At 45.6% G+C, this 22,188-nt stretch overlaps 1 protein-coding gene and 1 long non-coding RNA gene across 2 annotated transcripts in view; one reads left to right on the top strand and one right to left on the bottom strand.

Moving 5' to 3' along the window:
• LOC115202323 (max dimerization protein 4) overlaps nt 1-22,188 on the top strand; it is a 44,939-nt gene that overhangs the window by 15,886 nt on the left and 6,865 nt on the right. Inside the window, exons 4-5 of the mRNA XM_029766407.1 lie at nt 17,030-17,144; nt 19,977-20,139. Coding sequence (XP_029622267.1) covers nt 17,030-17,144; nt 19,977-20,139 — 278 coding nt within the window. The remainder of the gene's footprint in view (nt 1-17,029; nt 17,145-19,976; nt 20,140-22,188) is intronic.
• On the bottom strand, nt 8,448-17,079 carry LOC115202325 (uncharacterized). Its single transcript, XR_003879941.1, has 2 exons — nt 16,991-17,079; nt 8,448-8,852 (listed from the first exon to the last, which is right to left on the bottom strand). It is a non-coding gene; the product is annotated as an uncharacterized LOC115202325 (long non-coding RNA).

Raw genomic sequence — 22,188 nt, 5'->3', positions numbered from 1 at the left:
TAGATAGATATGGGGGGGGCAGGCAGGTAGGTAGGTAGATAGATACAGTAGATAGATTTGGGGGGAAGGGCAGGCAGGTAGGTAGGTAGATAGATACAGTAGATAGATATGGGGGGGGCAGGCAGGTAGGTAGGTAGGTAGATAGATACAGTAGATAGATATGGGGGGGGGGGGGCAGGTAGGTAGAAGCCTCCAGGGTGACACTGCTGTTTCTGTAATCTTCTCACAGGCCACTGCTCTGCTGGTATCCAGCATGACACTAGTATGCTGCTCTGCTAACCGCAGCGCTGCTGCGTGGTTGGTTGCTCGGTCGGCCTCTGTTGCCATCGGCTTCCTTCCCATTTCTGACATCGCTCCCTGACGACGTTCTCTCTCTCTCTCTCTCTCTCTCTCTCTCTCTCTCTCTCTCTTTGCCCTGTTCAGACTGACTACCAGTAGTTTCCTTTTCTAGGCAAGGCCCAGGAAACCAGTTTTTCCTTCATCCCCACATCATACGCTTGCACGCACACACACACAAACACACACACACCTGCTGACTGGAAAAGCCCATCTGACATTGCTGCTCTCTGCTCGTGATCAGACGTTCACATCCCGTCACGTTGGGAGGAGTCCTGGGGTATGTTTGCCCTTCCTCGACTGAGAAAGGATCATCAGGTCTATTTATGGTCCTAGAGTATGTAGACAGAGACAGTCTACCTACCGGTGCCAGGCAGCTGTTGTTTTGTGTCCCTCCCTCTCAGTTTCATTTATCTGTTTCACATAAAGTGAGTCATTGACGGAAAATGATGACTAGGCATTGGTTAGAAGTTAAATACAAACCAATCTGGCCTGTTACTCAGTTCAGAGAATCATCTGGCTGATGGTTTGGTGATGAAGCACTTTAAAAGTATTATTGCAATGAAAAGTGCCATAGAAATAGATAAGGGAATGAATGATTATTATTATTGATAACATGTGGTCTGATTCTGATTGCGGCCCTCTTTGAAGTGTTCTCGTTGGCCAGGGGAAAATACCAGACGGCCGACGGTAATGTACAGATGGAGAAAAACAATGTTGCTTTTGAGTTAAGTTCATGTTTTCTGCTGTGTTGTGATTCAGCTGGTCAATTCCAGCAAAACCAGTAACAAGGTTTTTGGAAAACCACAACTATACTGAGAAATGTTCTGACAGGAGGAAATAAATAGACCTGTCATTATCACAGGGAGGTGCCATGTACCGTGTGTGTGTGTGTGTGTGTGTGTGTGTGTGTGTGTGTGTGTGTGTGTGTGTGTGTGTGTGCGCGTGCGTGCGTAGATAGGCCTTACTACTCTCTGTCTGATCTCCTCTCAGATTCCATTCATCATCACAGTGTCCTCCTTATTTGGCTTATTCAGAATTTCCCCTCTATAGCCTGGCCCCAGATCGGTTTGTGCTGTATAGCCAACTCCTGCAATATAATATGTTTGGCATGATAACAACCATAGGAGTTGGCTATACAAACAGACCTGGGACCTGTTCTCCCATTGTAGCTAGAGGCCAGCCCTGGCTGGGGCTGGAGCCAGAGTAGAAAGAAACACCAGTCTGTAGTGTGTGATATGTCAGACTGGATGGTAGGGGGAGGGGGGGGGGATGGAGGAGGGGAGGCCAGGCCTGGTACTTCACCTCTTCTGCTCCCCTCTCTCCTCTCTCCAAAGAGACCACATCTGTTTCTTCTGTTTTCTTTCTTTTTTTTCTTCTTACTTTGTTTCTCTCTCTCTCTCTCTCTCTCTCTCTCTCTCTCTCTCTCTCTCTCTCTCTCTGTCTCTCTCTCTCTCTCTCTCTCTCTCTCTCTCTTACTGAGTCAGCAGAAAGCTGAGGAAAAGAGGAGGATGAAAGCAGATGGGGAGGAGGGGTACCTACAGAGCCCCTGCTCACAGTGGACCCTCCTCACTCTCTCTCTCCCTGCCAAAATGCCTCTCTCCTCCCTCCTTCCCTCCTACCTTTTATTTGGGTTAAGGGGGCTGACTCTTTGTGACAGGAAACTGTATGAGAGAGAGTGAAATGGATCTCGCGTCTGAGTGAGAGGAAGTCATCTGATACAAAGACAACAGGGTTGTGGTCATTAGGCAGCGAACAGACAAAAACATACTGAAACAGGGAAGGACTACCAGGACTTGTCCAATAAGAAACTTTGGAAACGTTTTCCGTTGCATGCCCAAATGAACAAGACCCAGGCTATGTAGGGTCTGTGATGTTGGACATGATGAGGTTTTAAAGGCCCAGTGCAGTCAAAATTATATTTTTCCTGTGGTGTTTTATATCATATTGTACAACAGCTGATGAAACTAACACTGTAAATGTATTAAGACATTTTATTTCTTGATAGTTTCTGGAAAGAAAATAAAATCTACACAGGATTTTCTAATCAGCAGGTTTGCATGGGCAAACCTCTCCACCAATAACAGCTTGTTGTCAGTTTCCTCCTCCCCACACAGACCATTCCCAGACAGTCCTAGCAAAAGTCTTGCTTGAGAATTATTTTTGTTGCTAAAAAGCACATTTTGCTCATTTGAATTGAAATGTATTACGTAAGGTACTTAACTGTTTCCCAGAACGATTTGATATTGATGTAAAACGGCTGTGTTGGGTCTTTAACTATAACTATGATATACTGTAAGGTCATAGACACAGAAACACCACATTGAATTGATGACGGGATGTAATTGTTATGTTCAGTGCCTCTATTATTGCCAACCATTTCTCTCTCTCTTTCTCTCTCTCTCTCTCTCTCTCTCTCTCTCTCATAACTTATTAATCCCGAGTAGGTAGATAGGACATGTTCTGTGTTGAGGACATGTGACCTTCATGGTTCTGGCCTAACCTTGGTCACACCGTGCTGCCAAGTCACTCTGTAACATTCCACATAATTAAATAGTGATCAGTGACTCATTGGGGATGATGGGGACGGAAGGCGCCACGTGTCAGTCTCTCAGTCTACTGAACTGTGCTGTCATAATGTGTGTGTGCGTGCGTGCGTGCGTGCGTGCGTGTGTGTGTGCGTGTGTGCGTGTGTGTGTGTGTGTGTGTGCGTTGACTTAATCGTAGGTGTGCATGTAAATGTACAGTAGGTGTGAAGGTAGGTTCACATGCATGCCAGTAAGCTGGACACCTTCAATCATCTACAATACAGTACAATTCAATACAATACATTACAATACAATTCAATACAATACAACACATTACAATACAATACAACACATTACAATACAATACAATACAACACATTACAATACCATACAATACAATACAATACATTACATTACAATACAATACAATACAATACAATTCAATACAATACAATACAATACATTACAACACATTACAATACAATACAATACAATACAATACAATACAATACATTACAACACATTACAATACAATTCAATACAATACAATACAACACATTACAATACAATACAATTCAATACAATACAACACATTACAATACAATACAATACAACACATTACAATACAATACAATACAATACAATACAATACAACGCATTACAATACAATTCAACACAATAAAATACAATACATTACAATACAATATAATACTGTACATGTGCATGTGTGTGTTCACATGTGTGTCCAATGCCGGGTGTGTCAGCATGCTTGTTGTGTATGTGGTACATGTCTGCTTTAGTGTGTGTTTGCTCATGTCCATGTATGGTGTGTGGCTGTCTCACAGTATGTGTGTATGCTCACGTAGTCTATGTTATGCACACTTCATACGTATGTAGGTATACCCCTCCTATACCCACATCTCAATGAGAAGGTAGTCCCACCTCCATCTCAGGTGTTGAAGCCTCCAGGTCCGTCGGTCCGGGCACAGTTCCCTCTGTCACTAAATCATTTTTAACTGACGCAAAGTAGCTGATGCCGCACGTCGTACAAAAAGAGATTTAAACAAGTCATGAAATCACACTTTGCCTGGAGTGGACTATGGAGCTGTGTGGCCGTGAGATGGAGAGAGAAAGAAAGAGAGAGAGAGGGAGAGAGAGAGAGAGAGAGAGAAGAAGAATAGCATGTTCTTTCTAGAAAGGCTGTTGTTTGAGTTGTGAAATACGACAGGACAGCCAGGGGCGCAACTTTCACTCAACATTTTGAAATTGCATTTTTGTTCCCCCCCTTGGTTTTATCATTGGAATGTGATACAAAACGAGGTAACGGTGTGCTTTAGGACCTTGTGGACGCCTCCGAGCAGTCGGGTAGGCTGTTTGGAGTGTTTATCCGACTAGATTAAAAAAAAGTGATGTCCCCCCACTTCTAAAACCGAAGCTGCGCCCCTGAGTGCAGAAGCACACGGAAAACAAGCGAGGAACAGAAAGCGAGCAAGGCTGGGTCGACTTGACTCTGCCATTCCTAGAAAGTCAGGCAGGCACGGGTGTTGTTTGTGTTGTGGAGGGGCTGTGGGGGTTCCTCTGTGGAGCTGGAGGGTAGGGTGGGAGGGCCCCCTGACTTCTACTGGAGGACGCTGGAGGTTAGGGTGGGAGGCCCTCCCGACTGCTACTGGAGGACGTGGCTGGTGTGTCGAGCACAGCAGAGTAGAGCAGATTGAAAATGAGGTCAGCTCTGCACGCAACACACACTCACACACACACATACGCTGGAATGTTGAGTTGTGTAACAGAGGCGGGTAGGGGGAAATGGGAGGGTGACACACTCAGCTTGCAGGCAGTAGAAATAGTCCTAGTAGTACTAGGAGAATGTTCTGCAGGCTAGGAAAGCCACGTCACCACTTCATGTAAGACTGGAGTTGTTTTGGTTTGGGAAAGTGGATGGCTAGCTACAGCTAGAGAGAGAAGAGACTGGAGTTGTTTTGGTTTGGGAAAGTGGATGGCTAGCTACAGCTAGAGAGAGAAGAGACTGGAGTTGTTTTGGTTTGGGAAAGTGGATGGCTAGCTACAGCTAGAGAGAGAAGAGAACTGGAGTTGTTTTGGTTTGGGAAAGTGGATGGCTAGCTACAGCTAGAGAGAGAAGAGACTGGAGTTGTTTTGGTTTGGGAAAGTGGATGGCTAGCTGCAGCTAGAGAGAGAAGAGACTGGAGTTGTTTTGGTTTGGGAAAGTGGATGGCTAGCTGCAGCTAGAGAGAGAAGAGACTGGAGTTGTTTTGGTTTGGGAAAGTGGATGGCTAGCTGCAGCTAGAGAGAGAAGAGACTGGAGTTGTTTTGGTTTGGGAAAGTGGATGGCTAGCTGCAGCTAGAGAGAGAAGAGACTGGAGTTGTTTTGGTTTGGGAAAGTGGATGGCTAGCTGCAGCTAGAGAGAGAAGAGACTGGAGTTGTTTTGGTTTGGGAAAGTGGATGGCTAGCTGCAGCTAGAGAGAGAAGAGACTGGAGTTGTTTTGGTTTGGGAAAGTGGATGGCTAGCTGCAGCTAGAGAGAGAAGAGACTGGAGTTGTTTTGGTTTGGGAAAGTGGATGGCTAGCTGCAGCTAGAGAGAGAAGAGACTGGAGTTGTTTTGGTTTGGGAAAGTGGATGGCTAGCTACAGCTAGAGAGAGAAGAGACTGGAGTTGTTTTGGTTTGGGAAAGTGGATGGCTAGCTGCAGCTAGAGAGAGAAGAGACTGGAGTTGTTTTGGTTTGGGAAAGTGGATGGCTAGCTGCAGCTAGAGAGAGAAGAGAACTGGAGTTGTTTTGGTTTGGGAAAGTGGATGGCTAGCTGCAGCTAGAGAGAGAAGAGACTGGAGTTGTTTTGGTTTGGGAAAGTGGATGGCTAGCTGCAGCTAGAGAGAGAAGAGACTGGAGTTGTTTTGGTTTGGGAAAGTGGATGGCTAGCTACAGCTAGAGAGAGAAGAGACTGGAGTTGTTTTGGTTTGGGAAAGTGGATGGCTAGCTGCAGCTAGAGAGAGAAGAGACTGGAGTTGTTTTGGTTTGGGAAAGTGGATGGCTAGCTACAGCTAGAGAGAGAAGTCTGTTTGAAGACTTCATTTGATGCATGGCGTTGTGCACACACAACACACACAACATACACAACTGAATCTGAATTCCCTTTCAGATAGTCTCTCTGTTTCCATGTACACAAGGTTTGGTTCTGGGTGTTGAGATTCAGAGATTCAGAGGAAAGAAAGTAAAACATTCTGTTAAGCATTCTCTCTCTACCCCCTCTTTCTCGCTCTCTAGCTTTCTCTCTCTCTACCCCCCTCTCTTTCTACTCCCTCTCTCTCTCTCTATCTCTCTCTCTCTCTACCCCTCTCTTTCTTTCTCTCTCTCTGTCTCAACCCCCTCTCTCTCTCTCTCTCTCTCTCTGTCTCTACCCCCTCTCTCTCTCTCCCTCTATCGCTCTACCCCCCTCTATCTCTCTCTAGCTCTCTTTCTCTCTATCTCTGCCTCTGCCTGACATCGTAGGAGATTGTATACCCATTGTGCAACCCACACAATACTAGTCCGATTATATAATATCCATGGAGCCCCCACCACCTCTTTCTCAGAAACCCATTCTTATACTGACGCTGAAGAGAGGAGAGAATTGGTGGTTTGTGCCAGTGGGTTATGTGTTATTGGGTGTTAATCATTGACATCGGTACAGTGTGTATGCAGACCTGTAGGCCCATTCCACCGTGTGTTTATTGAGTTCACGCCGCCTGTCCCCACTAGTCTGTCTGTCTGTCTGACTCCAACCTTAGCTGTCATGGAACTCAGGACAGGAGGGACATTTCGAGCGTTTCCTTGCACTTCTTGTATAATTACATTACAGACTGTTGTTACAGCTTTCGAAAACGTGCATATTTAGTTTGGGCTATCCTAACTTTGAAATGATACAGAGATGCACACCAAACCATTCTTTAACTTTTAGATGTGTGTATTGTTGTGTATTGTTAGATACTACTGCACTGTTGGAGCGAGGAACACAAGCATTTCACTACAGACAAGCATTTCACTAAACCTACAATAACAACCTCTAACTATGTGTACATGCGACCAATAGCATTTGAACCACATCATTTCATAGAACACAACTGGCGTTCGATCTCCAAACTGACATATGATTTCTCACACTCCTTTACTCTCACTCGTCTCCTATTCTCTATTCTCACTCCTTCTTCTTTTCTGGCGCTTTGTACACTACGTCTGCTTTGTACGCGACAGAGGTACACCACGTGACCAAAAAGTATGTGGACACTTGCTCGTCGAACATCTCATCCACTTATTTGAAGGGGTGTGCACGTACTTTTGTGTATATAAAGCGCGTGTTGAATCAAAGGTGTTTTTAATGTGACATGCTTTAGTTTCAGTCACCCCGGGGCTAGTTTCAGTTTTGGAAAGAGACAAATGAAACTAATTGCAACAAAGCATTCCAATAGACATGGAAATACTACCAACGAGTGAACAACAATAAACCTGTTGTTTTCTATGGCAACAGAGACAAATCAAAATGTGTGTGGAGACTTAGGCATTTCCTGCTGAAGTAGGCTAATTCAGCTAGCCACGTTGACCGTGTCGCTCAGTCCTTGGCGTACACTGTGTTGTTTTGCTAAGTTGCTGTGTTTGACGCAGGTTTCAGTCGCTTGCGTGCTAAAGACGGAGCCTCGTGACTCATAGCCCTTGTTTCTGTGGCCAGGTCTATGTGTGTGTGTGTGTGTTGATGGGGGACTATTGTGTCTCTGTCTCGCCTCGCACAGTTGTCACCATACACACACACACACACACACACACACACACACACACACACACACACACACACACACATACATTCTCTCAGTGGGTGTGTCGTCCTCGCTGACAGAAAACAAATAAAGCCTGACTGTCTGTTCCAGAGAACTGACATTTCATATCTGAAAGGAAATCATCTCCCTCGGTCCTCTGTCTTCCTGTCTTTTATCTCTCTCCTTCTTTCTTTACATCTCCATTATTCTTTCTCCCTCTCCCTCTCCCTCTCCCTCTCCCTCTCTCTCTCTCTCTCTCTCTCACTCTCTCTCTCTCTCTCCCTCTCTCATTCTCTCTCTCTCTCTCTCTCTCTCTCTCACTCTCTCTCACTCTCTCTCCCTCTCTCTCTCTCTCTCTCTCTCTCTCTCTCTCACTCTCTCTCTCTCTCCCTCTCTCATTCTCTCTCTCTCTCTCTCTCTCTCTCTCACTCTCTCTCACTCTCTCTCCCTCTCTCTCTCTCTCTCTCTCTCTCTCTCACTCTCTCTCACTCTCTCTCCCTCTCTCTCTCTCTCTCTCTCTCTCTCACTCTCTCTCTCTCTCCCTCTCTCATTCTCTCTCTCTCTCTCTCTCTCTCTCTCTCTCTCTCACTCTCTCTCACTCTCTCTCCCTCTCTCTCTCTCTCTCTCTCTCTCTCTCACTCTCTCTCTCTCTCCCTCTCTCATTCTCTCTCTCTCTCTCTCTCACTCTCTCTCTCTCTCCCTCTCTCATTCTCTCTCTCTCTCCCTCTCTCATTCTCTCTCTCTCTCTCTCTCTCTCTCTCTCTCTCTCTCTCTCTCTCTCTCACTCTCTCTCTCTCCCTCTCTCATTCTCTCTCTCTCTCTCTCTCTCTCCTTTCTCTCTATTATCATACAGTGCATTGCGTGCAGTGAAGTTGTGGTAAAAAGTTGATGGGTAAACTCTTATCGCCAGTGGCAGTGAGTAAAGCAACACACCCTATACTTTCAATGTGTAAACTGTCAAGCAAAAGAAACAAGTGTGGAAACTGTGTTTACTTACATCTGCCCTCCACTACACCACTGATGGCGTGGGCTGTGTATCTCACCACAAAGCCTGTTTCACATGGGACGACTGTCTCTCTCTTCTTGTTTTTCTCTCCGTTCCGCTGTTTCTGAGGACGGTGCGGTCGGGCCCATCAGATCTCTTCTTCTCTTCTTTCTCGTTAATGTAAACATGTGTGCCTGGGCAGGGCTGAGGACCAGAGGGTGACAGAGAGAGAGACTGATGAGGAGAGGAGGGCTGTGTTCTGTGTTGTGTTCTGTTTCTGCTAGCCCCCAGGCTGAGACTGGACCCCTTCTTGTCCCACTTCCCCTCTCTCTCCTTTCCTCTCTCCTTTCCTCTCTCCTTTAGACCCCTCTCTCTCTCTCTCTCTCTCTCTCTTTCTCTCTCTCCCCTCTTTCCCTCTCTCTCTCTCCCCTATTTCCCTCTCTCTCCCTCTCTCTCTCTCTCCGTCCCCTCTCCCTCCCCCCTTCAGTCTGTCTGTCTGGTTGCCAGATGTGGAACCATTCACCGTGCTTGGCAACCCCAAAACTCCACCAACGCACCATGGCGATACGATACAGGCGATCCAGCTCAGGCCCACTTACACCACCCACCCTACATGAAGTAGAGTAGGCTAACACCACGGGGCCATTTAGAACTACTTAGGTTAAACGTTTTGTGGCTTTTAAATGAAGCTTTTAAGAGGGTTTTTTTTTCGGAGTGCGTCGTAATGTCATGACCCATATCTGGTAAACAGCTTAGTATCAATTTAAAGGGAATGAGGCTTCCATTTTTTGTCACCAGATGAATCGGGGGTTCTGTTTTGAAGTGGTCAGAATTAGGAACAAAGAGGATGGTGGAGTATATTTTCCAGAGGCAGTCAGACTATGTTCCCTCCTGTACTGGACGTTTAGCTCATGTCTTTCTCCTCCTCTCTTATCCTTTGAACAATGTGGACGTCTCTCTCGGTCTCTGTTCGGAAGTCAAAACAGGCGCGTCAGGCACGGCAGGGTGGGTTTTTCTCCTTCGGCCAAACATGATGAACCGAGTTAGCCTGGCGAGAGAGGGGAAACTTCGCAGCAGTGTTTCTGCTGACCCCTGACCTTTACTAGAACGAACAGGCTTGGTCCAGCGCCAGGCGCAGGCGGGCTGCTCGTTCCTCCGCATCCACGGGTCGGTGTGTGTATGTGTGTGTGTGTATTCATGGGCTGTTGTCATTAAAAAAGACATAACGTAAAGCAAGCAAAGCACAGTGAGAGGACCTACCAGCACGGTAGGGTTAGGCTAGTGGGTTATGTTGAGTAGGACTGATTAGAATGTGGACACAGTGTTCTGAAGGAAGGGAGTAGGGTTAGGCTAGTGGGTTATGTTGAGTAGGACTGATTAGAATGTGGACACAGTGTTCTGAAGGAAGGGAGTAGGGTTAGGCTAGTGGGTTATGTTGAGTAGGACTGATTAGAATGTGGACACAGTGTTCTGAAGGAAGGGAGTAGGGTTAGGCTAGTGGGTTATGTTGAGTAGGACTCATTAGAATGTGGACACAGTGTTCTGAAGGAAGGGAGTAGGGTTAGGCTAGTGGGTTATGTTGAGTAGGACTCATTAGAATGTGGACACAGTGTTCTGAAGGAAGGGAGTAGGAGATCGCTTTTCCCGGTGAGTGCTTTGTGTTTGGCATTAAGCCTTTGCTTTGTGTTTGGCATTAAGCCTTTAAGTGTATGTATGTGTGTGTGTGTGTGTGTGTGTGTGTGTGTGTGTGTGTGTGTGTGTGTGTGTGTGTGTGTGTGTGTGTGTGTGTGTGTGTGAGTGAGTGAGTGAGTGAGTGAGTGAGTGAGTGAGTGAGTGAGTGAGTGAGTGAGTGAGTGAGTGAGTGAGTGAGTGAGTGAGTGAGTGAATGGACGGAAGGGGTTAGTAATATTTTTGTGTGTAATTCACAAAATGAACCAATCTCAGCAGCCAATGACAGCAGTCAGGTGGCTTCCTCATGGATGTGACCGTGAATGGACGTGACCGTGACCGCGCAACACAACAGAGAGCCAGCTTTACAGTCTTGTTACCTGAAACCCTTACAATCCACCAGGGCCCAACAGTAGAGGGACTATATAGTCTATCCTAGAGACCTACAGCACTGCCTGGAGGCTAATATCCATTTATGAGCATTTATGAGTCTTTATAATCCATATTAGAGCCTTATGTCACAAGCCCTTAGACTCACTACAATGTCAACCATAGATATTTAGACATAGATAGATATATGTCTCTATGTAGCTATATATATATATTTCCGCCCCTGATGTTAATACAGCCGTGTCTGTATGCTACCATACCTTGATATGTTTCCATTCATACAGGTCGTTAGGGGGAAGTGGTCCCAGACCGGTTTGGCCATAGGTAAATATGAGCACCCTATAGTGTGTTCAGATCAACCAGTTCTCTGTCATGTCTGCTGTCTGGATCATCAAAGGGTCCTATTCACAGGAACATAAAAGGGGATACTATTTTCAACCCACCCTGATGAATTGGAATGAGAAATGTGAAGTAGCTCGGTCTGAACGTTGTGTATCGGGAACAGAATGAAATGGGCCTCCTTTTTCATGGACACTATTGTGTGTGTGTGTGTGTGTGTGTGTGTGTGTGTGTGTGTGTGTGTGTCAGCCAGGCAATCTTGATAAATATTGAGTGACATGGGTCAGGTTTAATAACCAACATAAGTAAGTAGCAGCAAGGATTTGTCAGGGAGGGACACACACACACAACACACAGCGAGGTTTCTGGAGCGAGGAGACCAGGCATGAGAACAACTGGTTCATAGCCTCTGACATGCAAGGTTGGGGTCAGAAAGAGAGGGAGGAAAAGTAACATCTAATAATTATCTACTTTTTAAATGGGGGGGGGCTAACATGAAACATTTATTGAAGAATGACATAGCGGCAAACTCCATCCATCATCTCATCCTAAAATACTTTACTTTTGTTTCTCTCCCCCTCCGAGTTAGGTCTGTGTTTGCCTGGTATGAGGTGTCCAAACAGAATATCTCTCTGTTTCACTGCTGTTGTAATAGTGGTAAACAGAACCTGGTTTCAGTTCAGATCACTTGGGACAGTTAGGATACTAAAGACCAGGTCTCTGTGCAGGTGTGGATCTGGAACAGACTCCAGGTAAATAAACAGTGGTAAATCTCCAGAGGAGGATTGGAGGAGGGGGATTGGGGAGTATGTTTTTTCATACAGCCTAGATGGTTGCCCATTGGCTCGGGTTACGCTCGGATGATGTGTTCGCCGAGCCCTGCCTAGTGCAGCTGAGCACACTGAGCATATTTTTCCAGCCAGAGGAGAAAGTAGTCTTCCACCACCACCAGATCGGACCCCAGCCACGGCCCTCGGCCTCCTTCCTGCCCGCTTCCTCTGGCCTCCCCTGGCCTGGGTCCAGCTGCTTCATGTGGGCTGGGGAGTGGGGAGAGTGGGGCAGGTTGGAGGTGGTGGGGTGGAGGCCCCCACCAACCTCTGATCCTCCTCTGAAGATACTTGTTCTCCAGTGGGGTGGAGGGTGAGGAGGGTGTGTTGTTGTTGGCAGCCAGGGTGGGGTAACGTATTAGGGGGGGAGACGAGGGGGGGTAGGTGCCCCCTTGGGAGAAATAGGAATGAAAGCGCTGGAGCACTTTCACACGGCCCTTGTTTTCAGCTGAATTCCTGTCTGCACCTGCAAGATGTTTTTGCTCGACTGTTTTTATAGGAATGTTGTACGTTTTTCTGAAGACCACAATGATTAAACACACTGAAGTGAAAGATGCCATTCTAATTGAAGTTAGGGGGGAATAACGATGTTTGATGTTGGGGAGAGAAGATGGCTGCTAGTCTAACGGTTCACCTTCTGTTGTCTGGGTCTTACTGACCTCCTAATAGACTGGGCTGGGAGGAAGAGGGTCTCTCTTCCTATAAAACACAGGCAACGTCCTGCCGTGAAACAGAACAACTAGCTTGGGATAAGTACAAGGACTCCGTGTGTGTGTGTGTGTGTGTGTGTGTGTGTGTGTGTGTGTGTGTGTGTGTGTGTGTGTGTGTGTGTGTGTGTGTGTGTGTGTGTGTGTGTGTGTGTGTGTGTGTTTGCAAGCGTTCGTGTGAGTGTGTGTGTATGTGTGTGTACATGCACATGTGTGTGCGTGCAGCTGTGTGTGCGTGTTCACAACAGACCCAGGTGTGCTGGGCTCCTCAGCCAGAGAGCTAGCAGCCTGTCTGTGATTAGACTGATTGTAATGGAGGGATGACCTGAGGACAGACTGGAGGCAGTCTGCAGTTAGAACCAGTTTACTGTTCACATGGAGAGAAGCCTGGAGATGGAGGAGAGGAAGGAAGGAAGCCTAGCTAGGACAAAGAAAGGCTTCATGCATTATCCTAGAAAACATAAGGCATTTTACTTATTTTGTATTTCACCTTTATTTAACCAGGTAGGCTAGTTGAGAACAAGTTCTCATTTACAACTGCGACCTGGCCAAGATAAAGCAAAGCAGTGCAACACAAACAACACAGAGTTACACATGGAATAAACAAACGTACAGTCAATAATACAATAGGAAGTCTATATACAAGTCTATATATTGGACAAAATGGGATAAAAGTAGCTATGAAAAGAGTTACACAAACTGACTATAGGAGAAGTATATAATAGGAGTGGAGGATCTGATCCCACTAGGACACAAACTGACTATAGGAGTAGTATAGGATAGGAGTGGAGGATCTGATCCCACTAGGACACAAACTGACTATAGGAGTAGTATAGGATAGGAGTGGAGGATCTGATCCCACTAGGACACAAACTGACTATAGGAGTAGTATAGGATAGGAGTGGAGGATCTGATCCCACTAGGACACAAACTGACTATAGGAGTAGTATAGGATAGGAGTGGAGGATCTGATCCCACTAGGACACAAACTGACTATAGGAGTAGTATAGGGTAGGAGTGGAGGATCTGATCCCACTAAGACACAAACTGACTATAGGAGTAGTATAGGATAGGAGTGGAGGATCTGATCCCACTAGGACACAAACTGACTATAGGAGTAGTATAGGGTAGGAGTGGAGGATCTGATCCCACTAGGACACAAACTGACTATAGGAGTAGTATAGGATAGGAGGATCTGATCCCACTAGGACACAAACTGACTATAGGAGTAGTATAGGGTAGGAGTGGAGGATCTGATCCCACTAGGACACAAACTGACTAACAGTATTATAGGATAGGAGTGGAGGATCTGACCCCACTAGGACACAAATTGACTATAGGAGTAGTAAGGTTAAGAGTGCTCGGTTCTGATCCCACTAGGACATAACCAGTGTTGAGTCAATAACAGTAGGTTTATATCAATTTGCATCATGCAGAAACCTCATGCAACTGGTTTCTGTTCTCTTCTGCTGCAGTAACACGCCACGCTATCGGACACAGCCCATATCCAGGGTAGCGTCAAGTACTTTTACATTTGTTAATTCTACCACACATCACTCAAACGACTGTCATCAAATTATCGAGTGCTTTTCTGTGTTGACTGGTGTGGCTGTGGTTAGGTGGTCATTTTGGGGCGTTGGCATCTGGGGCCCCTTGGGTCAATGGTTTTTTCTCTCTGAAGGTCGTACACTGCAGTACAATATACACACAGAGCAGCCATTTTGGTTCTAAAGATGCCTTGGCCGTGTGACGTGCCCCTCAGTTTTGGGAGCGGTCGACTCACGTTACGACGTCTTTCTGAGAACACCCGTGTGGGTTTTTCTTGGCCAGCGTTGCCATGAGTCTGGCAGGAGGAGATATAGCCTGGAGAGAGTAGAGGAGACAGTAAAGGCATAGGCCCTGTGATATTTAGGTCAGTGTGTCAGGCTGTCAGGCCCTGGATATGTGTAGCCCATGTCGTGACCGGTTTGGGACCGACACTGTAATAGCAAACCAATCTGCAAATAAACTGAACATAGATTAGGCCAAGTCATTTGTAAGCTTACGACCGTAACATACATCAAGGTAATATCTCTCCTTAACTGTTGATTAAAACATGCATCAAGGTAATATCTCTCCTTAACTGTTGATTAAAACATGCATCAAGGTAATATCTCTCCTTAACTGTTGATTAAAACATGCATCAAGATAATATCTCTCCTTAACTGTTGATTAAAACATGCATCAAGATAATATCTCTCCTTACCTGTTGATTAAAACATGCATCAAGATAATATCTCTCCTTAACTGTTGATTAAAACATGCATCAAGATAATATCTCTCCTTAACTGTTGATTAAAACATGCATCAAGATAATATCTCTCCTTAACTGTTGATTAAAACATGCATCAAGATAATTTCTCTCCTTAAATGTTGATTTCATGTTTTATGGTGGTGGAATATCATCTCCAGCATATTGCCCGAGCCTCGTTCATTCATCCCTCCATCATCTCTTCATCCCTGGCTGGTCATAAATGGTCAGCTTGTATTCCTGCACCACCTCTCCTCCTTTCCTCCCCCCATTGTGAGACCAAGGCCCCCACATTATTGATGTTTGATTACCCTTTTCAATTTGCAGTTTACAATTCATTTTGGGTGCTCGTTAGCGCGACCGTTTGCTCACGAGTTGACGTAAAAGGCCCCGGAATGCATCCCAAAATGGCACATAGGCCATCTCTTTGGCTCTCCTGCTACCATCTCTTTGGCTCTCCTGCTACCAGAGGCAGCGCTCAACACAAGCATATTGTCCTCTCTCACTCTCTCTATCTGTCTCTCTCTATCTCTGTCTCTCTCTCGCTCTGTACAATGACATAATGTGACAGAAAGCACACTCACACACTGCGGCTGTCGGGGCTTATGCAACCTGCATGGCTGTGTTGTTTGGACAGGCCATTAAACCTGCAGAAGGAGTGTGTGTGTGTGTGTGTGTGTGTGTGTGTGTGTGTGTGTGTGTGTGTGTGTGTGTGTGTGTGTGAGACCTGCCCTCGACCCTCGCCGCTCTCTCAACACACTCCGTCCACAAGCTTGAGTGTGTGGGAGCGTGTGTGTGGGGATGTATGGAGAATAGAAAGTGGATGTGTGTGTGTGTGCGTGCATGCGTGTGTGTGGGTGGGTGTGTGTGTGTGGGTGTGTGATAAGAGCAGTTGGGGAAGCTGGGTGTTATAGAGTAGGCCAAGAGTTCACTGTACAACGTAGAGAAAAACGGGGCAATTCAAGAGGGTGCTACAAAATGAATGTCAAACACTAGTTTTCTTTGCCCTATGTCATTATACAGTACATAGAATGAATCATTAGATTGTTCTCTACAGTATTAAAACCTTAATATACTTGTTCTTGACAGTGTTGATGAAGTAAGAGCGTTCATTTGCTGGGACAGTTGCTAGTTTAGACTGCGCCGCTCTTGGTTGTATCTCTTCCATATTTGGTGTTGTGGGGTGGTACCATTTGGAGGTGTTGCCGCTGGTTGGACCAATCAAAATCAACAAGATTTCCTTGGCTTTCATTGTCTATATTGGCGATCAATCAATGTTGACAGGGGACGTTTCAATGGCAATTTAAAGGGAAATACTCTTTGTAAATAAATATATATTTACTCCCTATTTAGTTTTGTATTCAACGGATTTCATGTAGAAAAAGCCCATGTTTTCACTCACGAACCTGCAGCCGCTAGTTAGCTTGTTAGTTGACGATCAACGTCAGCGCCGTTCTGCCCTGGAGCAGCGCCACAGAGTTCTATGGAGCAGCGACCACTTGTTGATCATGCCTGTGCTGACATTCCCTTCACCGTGAACATGCTACATTCTCAGAGTGAATCGGCTGTAACGTTGGAACCACATATGGTAGAGACATGGGGTTTGGACTATTGTTTTTCTGACGGAATGAACATATTTGTATAAACCTTGAATGAATTGATTATTTTATGGGTGAACACCCTATAGAGTGCTGATGGAATGTGAGACACTGCCCTTTGTCATGCATATAGGAAGGGTTTGCATTGCAAATGCGCTAGGATGTCATTTCTCTGCCCCGGATTTGACAGTGGTTGCAACCAGGATGTGTATGCTCCCAGCATGTTTCACTTCGACATGACCCCCCCCACACCACCCCACCCCACCCCACCTGATAAGCATTGTGGTTGAGTTCCAGATGAAAGTCGGACATGAAAACCAACAGAACGGTCACGTGATTCGGATCGCTCTCTAGCGAACCTCTGCCATCTACTCTCCCTTCCCCATCTCCTCTCAGTCTCTGCGTGCATTTGTGCCCTTTGTGTTTCTACCACACAGATGACTTGAAAAGGGTCTCTCTAGTTCACCTGTGTTGGCCCTGCAGTGTAGGAGCCTTTCCTGTACGTGTTGCTGACTCAACTCACCTCCTCACCACTCTCCACCTCTGGTTGTTTGTGTTACAGACGTGCCAAACTACGGCTGTACCTCGAGCAGCTGAAGGAGCTGGTTCCTTTGGGTCCGGACAGCAGTAGACACACCACACTGAGCCTGCTGAAAAGGGCCAAGATGCACATCAAGGTACCACGACCACACAGAGCCACAACCACAACTAGAGCCACACTGAATGTTAAATGCAGCCTTCTAGAATTCTAGAATTGCCGTATCAGGGACATCAGTGTAGACTAGAATGAATAACTAGAATGAACAAAATATGATGTCGCCAAACTTGGTGGTGTTTTGGAAGATCATTCTATCGTTTGTAATTCTACGGGCCACAGACATAATCTTATACTGTAATTCCAGAACAACGGAAACTGAAAGTTCTTGAACGTCAAATCACAAAACCACAGGCCTTTGAAAGGGTGTACTGTAATCATAATAAGTCATAATTCTGCCACTGGGCCCAGTCGGACTCCAGAGGTGAATAAATTATTGCATCGGAGCTTTTCCTTTTCTTTTTAAAGGACCCTAGAGAGTTACCCACTGGTAGACAGACAGACAGGAAGTAGGTCAGGAATGTCTCCCTGTCCTCAGGAAGTACCTCCTGATCCTACCTCAGAGGCTCAGAGCTCAGCTGCTGTTTCCTCAAAGAGTCTCCCTGCACCGCCAGGCACTTACTCTATCTCTCTCTCAACATCTTTCTTTTTAAGTCTCTCTGTCTCTCTCTCTGTCTCTCTGTCTCTCTCTCTCTCTCTGTCTCTCTCTGTCTTTCTCTCTCTCTCTGTCTCTCTCTCTCTGTCTCTCTGTCTCTCTAACTCTCTGTCTTTCTCTGTCTGTCTCTCTCTCTCTCTCTCTCTCTGTCTTTCTCTCTCTCTCTCTCTGTCTTTCTCTCTCTCTCTGTCTTTCTCTCGCTCTCTATTTCTCTCTCTCTCTGTCTTTCTCTCTCTCTCTCTGTCTCTCGCTCTCCTAAAATAAGAAAACATACTCTAATCTTTCAATCAGAGCTGTTAAGCCCTAACAAAATGGCTAGCGTGCAACAAGTTGCATTCCCATTCCCCAGACCAGGGAAGAAAAAAGCCCCCCTTGCTCGTTACAAATGATATGTCAACAAAAGAGAAACTTTTAGAACATCGAAAAAAATCTGGACTCAGATGGGGATGATTTTCAGATATGCGGTCGAACTTTATAATTGGATTTGGGGTTGGCTTTGGGTCAGCCCCCTCTACAGTTCATTACTTGTTGCAGCTCATGTACACCAAGTGACAACCCACTGAGCAAAACCGGATTGAATCAACGTTGTTTCAATGTCCTTTCAACCAAAAAATGGTGATGACATTGAATCAGCGTGGAAAACTGACTGGATTTGAAAAAAGTAATCAACCTAAGGGAATTTAGTCTTTTTCACCCAACTTTTAACCTAAATGCAATGACATGGGGACATTTTTGTTGATTTCACGTTAGTTGACAACTCAACCAAATGTAAACCAAAACTAGATGTTGAAATGGCGGTGGGAAGCTTAGTACGGTCGGTAAACAGGACCGCAGAAGGACCGTTACAAAGGGAAGTGGATACTCTTTTTTGTACCGCTACGAAACCGCAAGCGCTACAACATTGTTTACTTCCTGCATTAAAGGTACAATCTGAAATTACAGCGGATTGAGTCTTAAAGAATATTACTTCATCGATGAATTTGGATGGGTTCCGTTTCTCTAACCAGGTCCCTCAACTTTATATCAAACCAAGTGGCAGGGCTGTACTTTAGTTGCGAAACGAATTCCAGTTTGTGTCTTTACCGTTGCGATGCAGTAGACTTCAGATGGTTACAGTCTAGTTCTCCACAGCTGTTGCACGGACTGTGTGGGTGAGAGCATGTGGTCGGTGGAAAAACCCTCTTTTAACTCTTCACATCCTGTTTACGATACATAGGCCTGTCCTCTGGTGTACTGGTGTTCTAATATCTACGGTTTTAGTTTGGTTAGTAGGAATCTCTAAAAGCACGGGGTTACAGCGCTTGGTTCATTTTCTTGTTCTTCCCCTGTTTAAAAATCCCTTGGTTGGAATTGTGTCGCAATCTGGGTAGTGTGTGAGTAATATTTGCCGTTGGGTCAGCTGAAGTCATGTTGTTGCTATGGTTTCACTTCCTTATTATAATCACTAATGTGAGAACATGCACGTGTGTGCGTATTGCTCAACCACCAAACAGCTGAGTTTGAGCTATCAGAAGTAAATCTACATGATCATATGAAGAATGATTTCAGTTAAATCAATAACTCATGAGTGCAAGCACATAATGAACTCACAAATATTCCGGTTTTTTTTGTATTCACAGTGTTCCATTGTTGTTCCTAATAAAGACTCCATCAAGCGTCAGATCAGAGTTCAAATACTATTTGAAATATCTCAATTACTTTCACATACATTTGAAATAAGCATTCTGAAACGTTGTATTTGAAAACACAAGTAGTTGAATATTTTAATGGATTTGGAAATACACTTGGATAGTATTTTAAAATTCTCAAAATACACTGACTAAAATACACTCCCGTGCATTTAACCCAGGTATTTGAAAACAGTGTTTGAAATAAGTATTTGAAAATACTGTCAAATACAATTTGGTAGACAATTTTTTTTTTATATATATTTTTTACAAATGACCATTCAAATTCTCAAATAAAAGTACTTGTTTTGGGCTGTGTATTTGAAAATACTGAAATACACAGAAAAAGTATATTAAATTCCAGATACTCAAATACACATGTATTTGAACACGTCTGTCAAGTGTAAAATGTGTGTTTGCCCCAATGTCAGTCTAAATGTATGTGTGTGTCCCAATGTCATTCTAACTGTGTGTGAGTGTGTGTGCCCCAATGTCATTCTAAATGTGTGTGTGTAGTGTGTGTGTGTGTGTGTGTGTGTGTGTGCCCCAATGTCATTCTAAATGTGTGTGTGTGTGTGTGTTCCCCCTGTAGAAGCTGGAGGAGGCGGACAGAAAGGCTCTGAACACCAAAGAGCAGCTCCAGAGAGAGCACCGCTACCTCAAAAGACGTCTGGAACAGCTGGTGATGCCTGGAGGCGTGGAACGTACCCGGACCGACAGCCTAGGTTCCACCATCTCCACCGACTCAGAGCAAGGTACGCTGGGACACCTGCATGACACACAACATACAAGGTACTCAGAGCAAGGTACGCTGGGACACACGCTTGACACACGACATACAAGGTACTCAGAGCAAGGTACGCTGGGACACACGCTTGACAGACGACATACAAGGTACTCAGAGCAAGGTACGCTGGGACACGCGCTTGACACACAACATACAAGGTACTCAGAGCAAGGTACGCTGGGACATATGCATGACACACAAGGTACTCAGAGCAAGGTACGGTGGGACATACGCATGACACACACACACGCTGCTCCCTGAAGCCTTTAGTGACCTATGAATGTGGTTTTCATTTATCCTTTGACCCCCCTTTGATTTAACAACTGATGTGGATCACTAGAACCAGGTGTGGGGACTCTTTAGGTCAAGTCAATGACTGTAAATGAACTAATTAGTGGTCGAGGGGAGCGAGAACTAGCAGCACTGCAGCTCTTGAGTAGAACACAGTATTTTCTAGCACATAATTCATATTTTCCACAAGATATAGTATGTTACAAACATCACCAAACATCACCAAACAGTACCAAACATCACCAAACAGCACCAAACAGTACCAAACAGCACCAAACAGCACCAAACAGAACCCCTATACACCACTGCATTACCTTAGCCAATGATCTACCAGTACCAGTGAGCCAGTTTGCCACAGTAGGAAAATGTGAGTTATTATGTGGATTATAATTCATTTATATTTTTGTAGGGTTGATAAATTTTTTGTAAGGGGAAATCAGGTCTGAAATTACAAAGTGGAAATAACAAACTTTAGAAGCCTTTTCAAACCTCAAATACACCACAGGTATTATCCTGCAAAGGATAGTTCTCCTGCAACAGGGTGATCAAATTAAGATCTTACATCTGTACAGACACACAAATCCCTATACTGTGTATAGCCACTGATCCATACATAATGCGAACAGGTCACCGACCCCATCTGTATATAACCAAGCCAAGTTAAACAGACCGATTCTCTATATTGTTCGCAGCTTTGTTAAAGCCACTGACTCGGCTTGGGGGGCCCAGACCTCTTCACTTGACCTGATATAACCGTTCCTTAAAACAGCTGAATAGTCCACTGAAACACTCCTTATCTAGCAGAAGCACTGATCCACATGTAATGGAGATCAATACTATCCACAGCTTCAGTGCAGGACTCTGCCTGACCTCCACCTCTACTACATAGAGTGGATACTGCCCTGAAGCCTCCAGGCCCTTGATACAACCTAGTTCCCTCTAACATGCTCTAGTCTATTGTGATGCCTCTCCTTCCCTGCCTGTTCTGGACACAGTGTTGACTTGATGGACTCCTTTAGTGCTTTCGCCTACACCTCAATCTGTACAAAGCCTGAGAGAACTACTGGCCAGTGTATTGCTCTGTACACACCTGCAAACACACACACACACACACACACACACAATGCCCCTCTCGACGCCTGGTGAAGACCACACACACCTGCTGGTTGGTTTAGAGGTCACGCCCGGGGGTCAAGGTCAAGCTATTCTGCTGCCACTCACACAATTACTAAACACAGAGGCTGTAACTAGACTGGAGCCGGGCTGGAGCGACCGATGCTAGACTGGAACTAGACTGGAGCCGGGCTGGAGCTAGACTGGAACTAGACTGGAACTAGACTGGAGCCGGGCTGGAGCTAGACCGATGCTAGACTGGAACTAGACTGGAGCCGGGCTGGAGCGACCGATGCTAGACTGGAACTAGACTGGAGCCGGGCTGGAGCTAGACCGATGCTAGACTGGAACTAGACTGGAGCCGGGCTGGAGCTAGACTGGAACTAGACTGGAACTAGACTGGAGCCGGGCTGGAGCGACCGATGCTAGACTGGAACTAGACTGGAGCCGGGCTGGAGCTAGACCGATGCTAGACTGGAACTAGACTGGAGCCGGGCTGGAGCTAGACTGGAACTAGACTGGAACTAGACTGGAGCCGGGCTGGAGCTAGACTGGAACTAGACTGGAGCCGGGCTGGAGCGACCGATGCTAGACTGGAACTAGACTGGAGCCG

Source organism: Salmo trutta, chromosome 11, assembly GCF_901001165.1.
Source record: "Salmo trutta chromosome 11, fSalTru1.1, whole genome shotgun sequence".
Taxonomy (NCBI): Eukaryota; Metazoa; Chordata; class Actinopteri; order Salmoniformes; family Salmonidae; genus Salmo; species Salmo trutta.
Note: the sequence above shows the minus strand (reverse complement) of the source record. Positions and strands in the feature narration are given on the sequence as shown.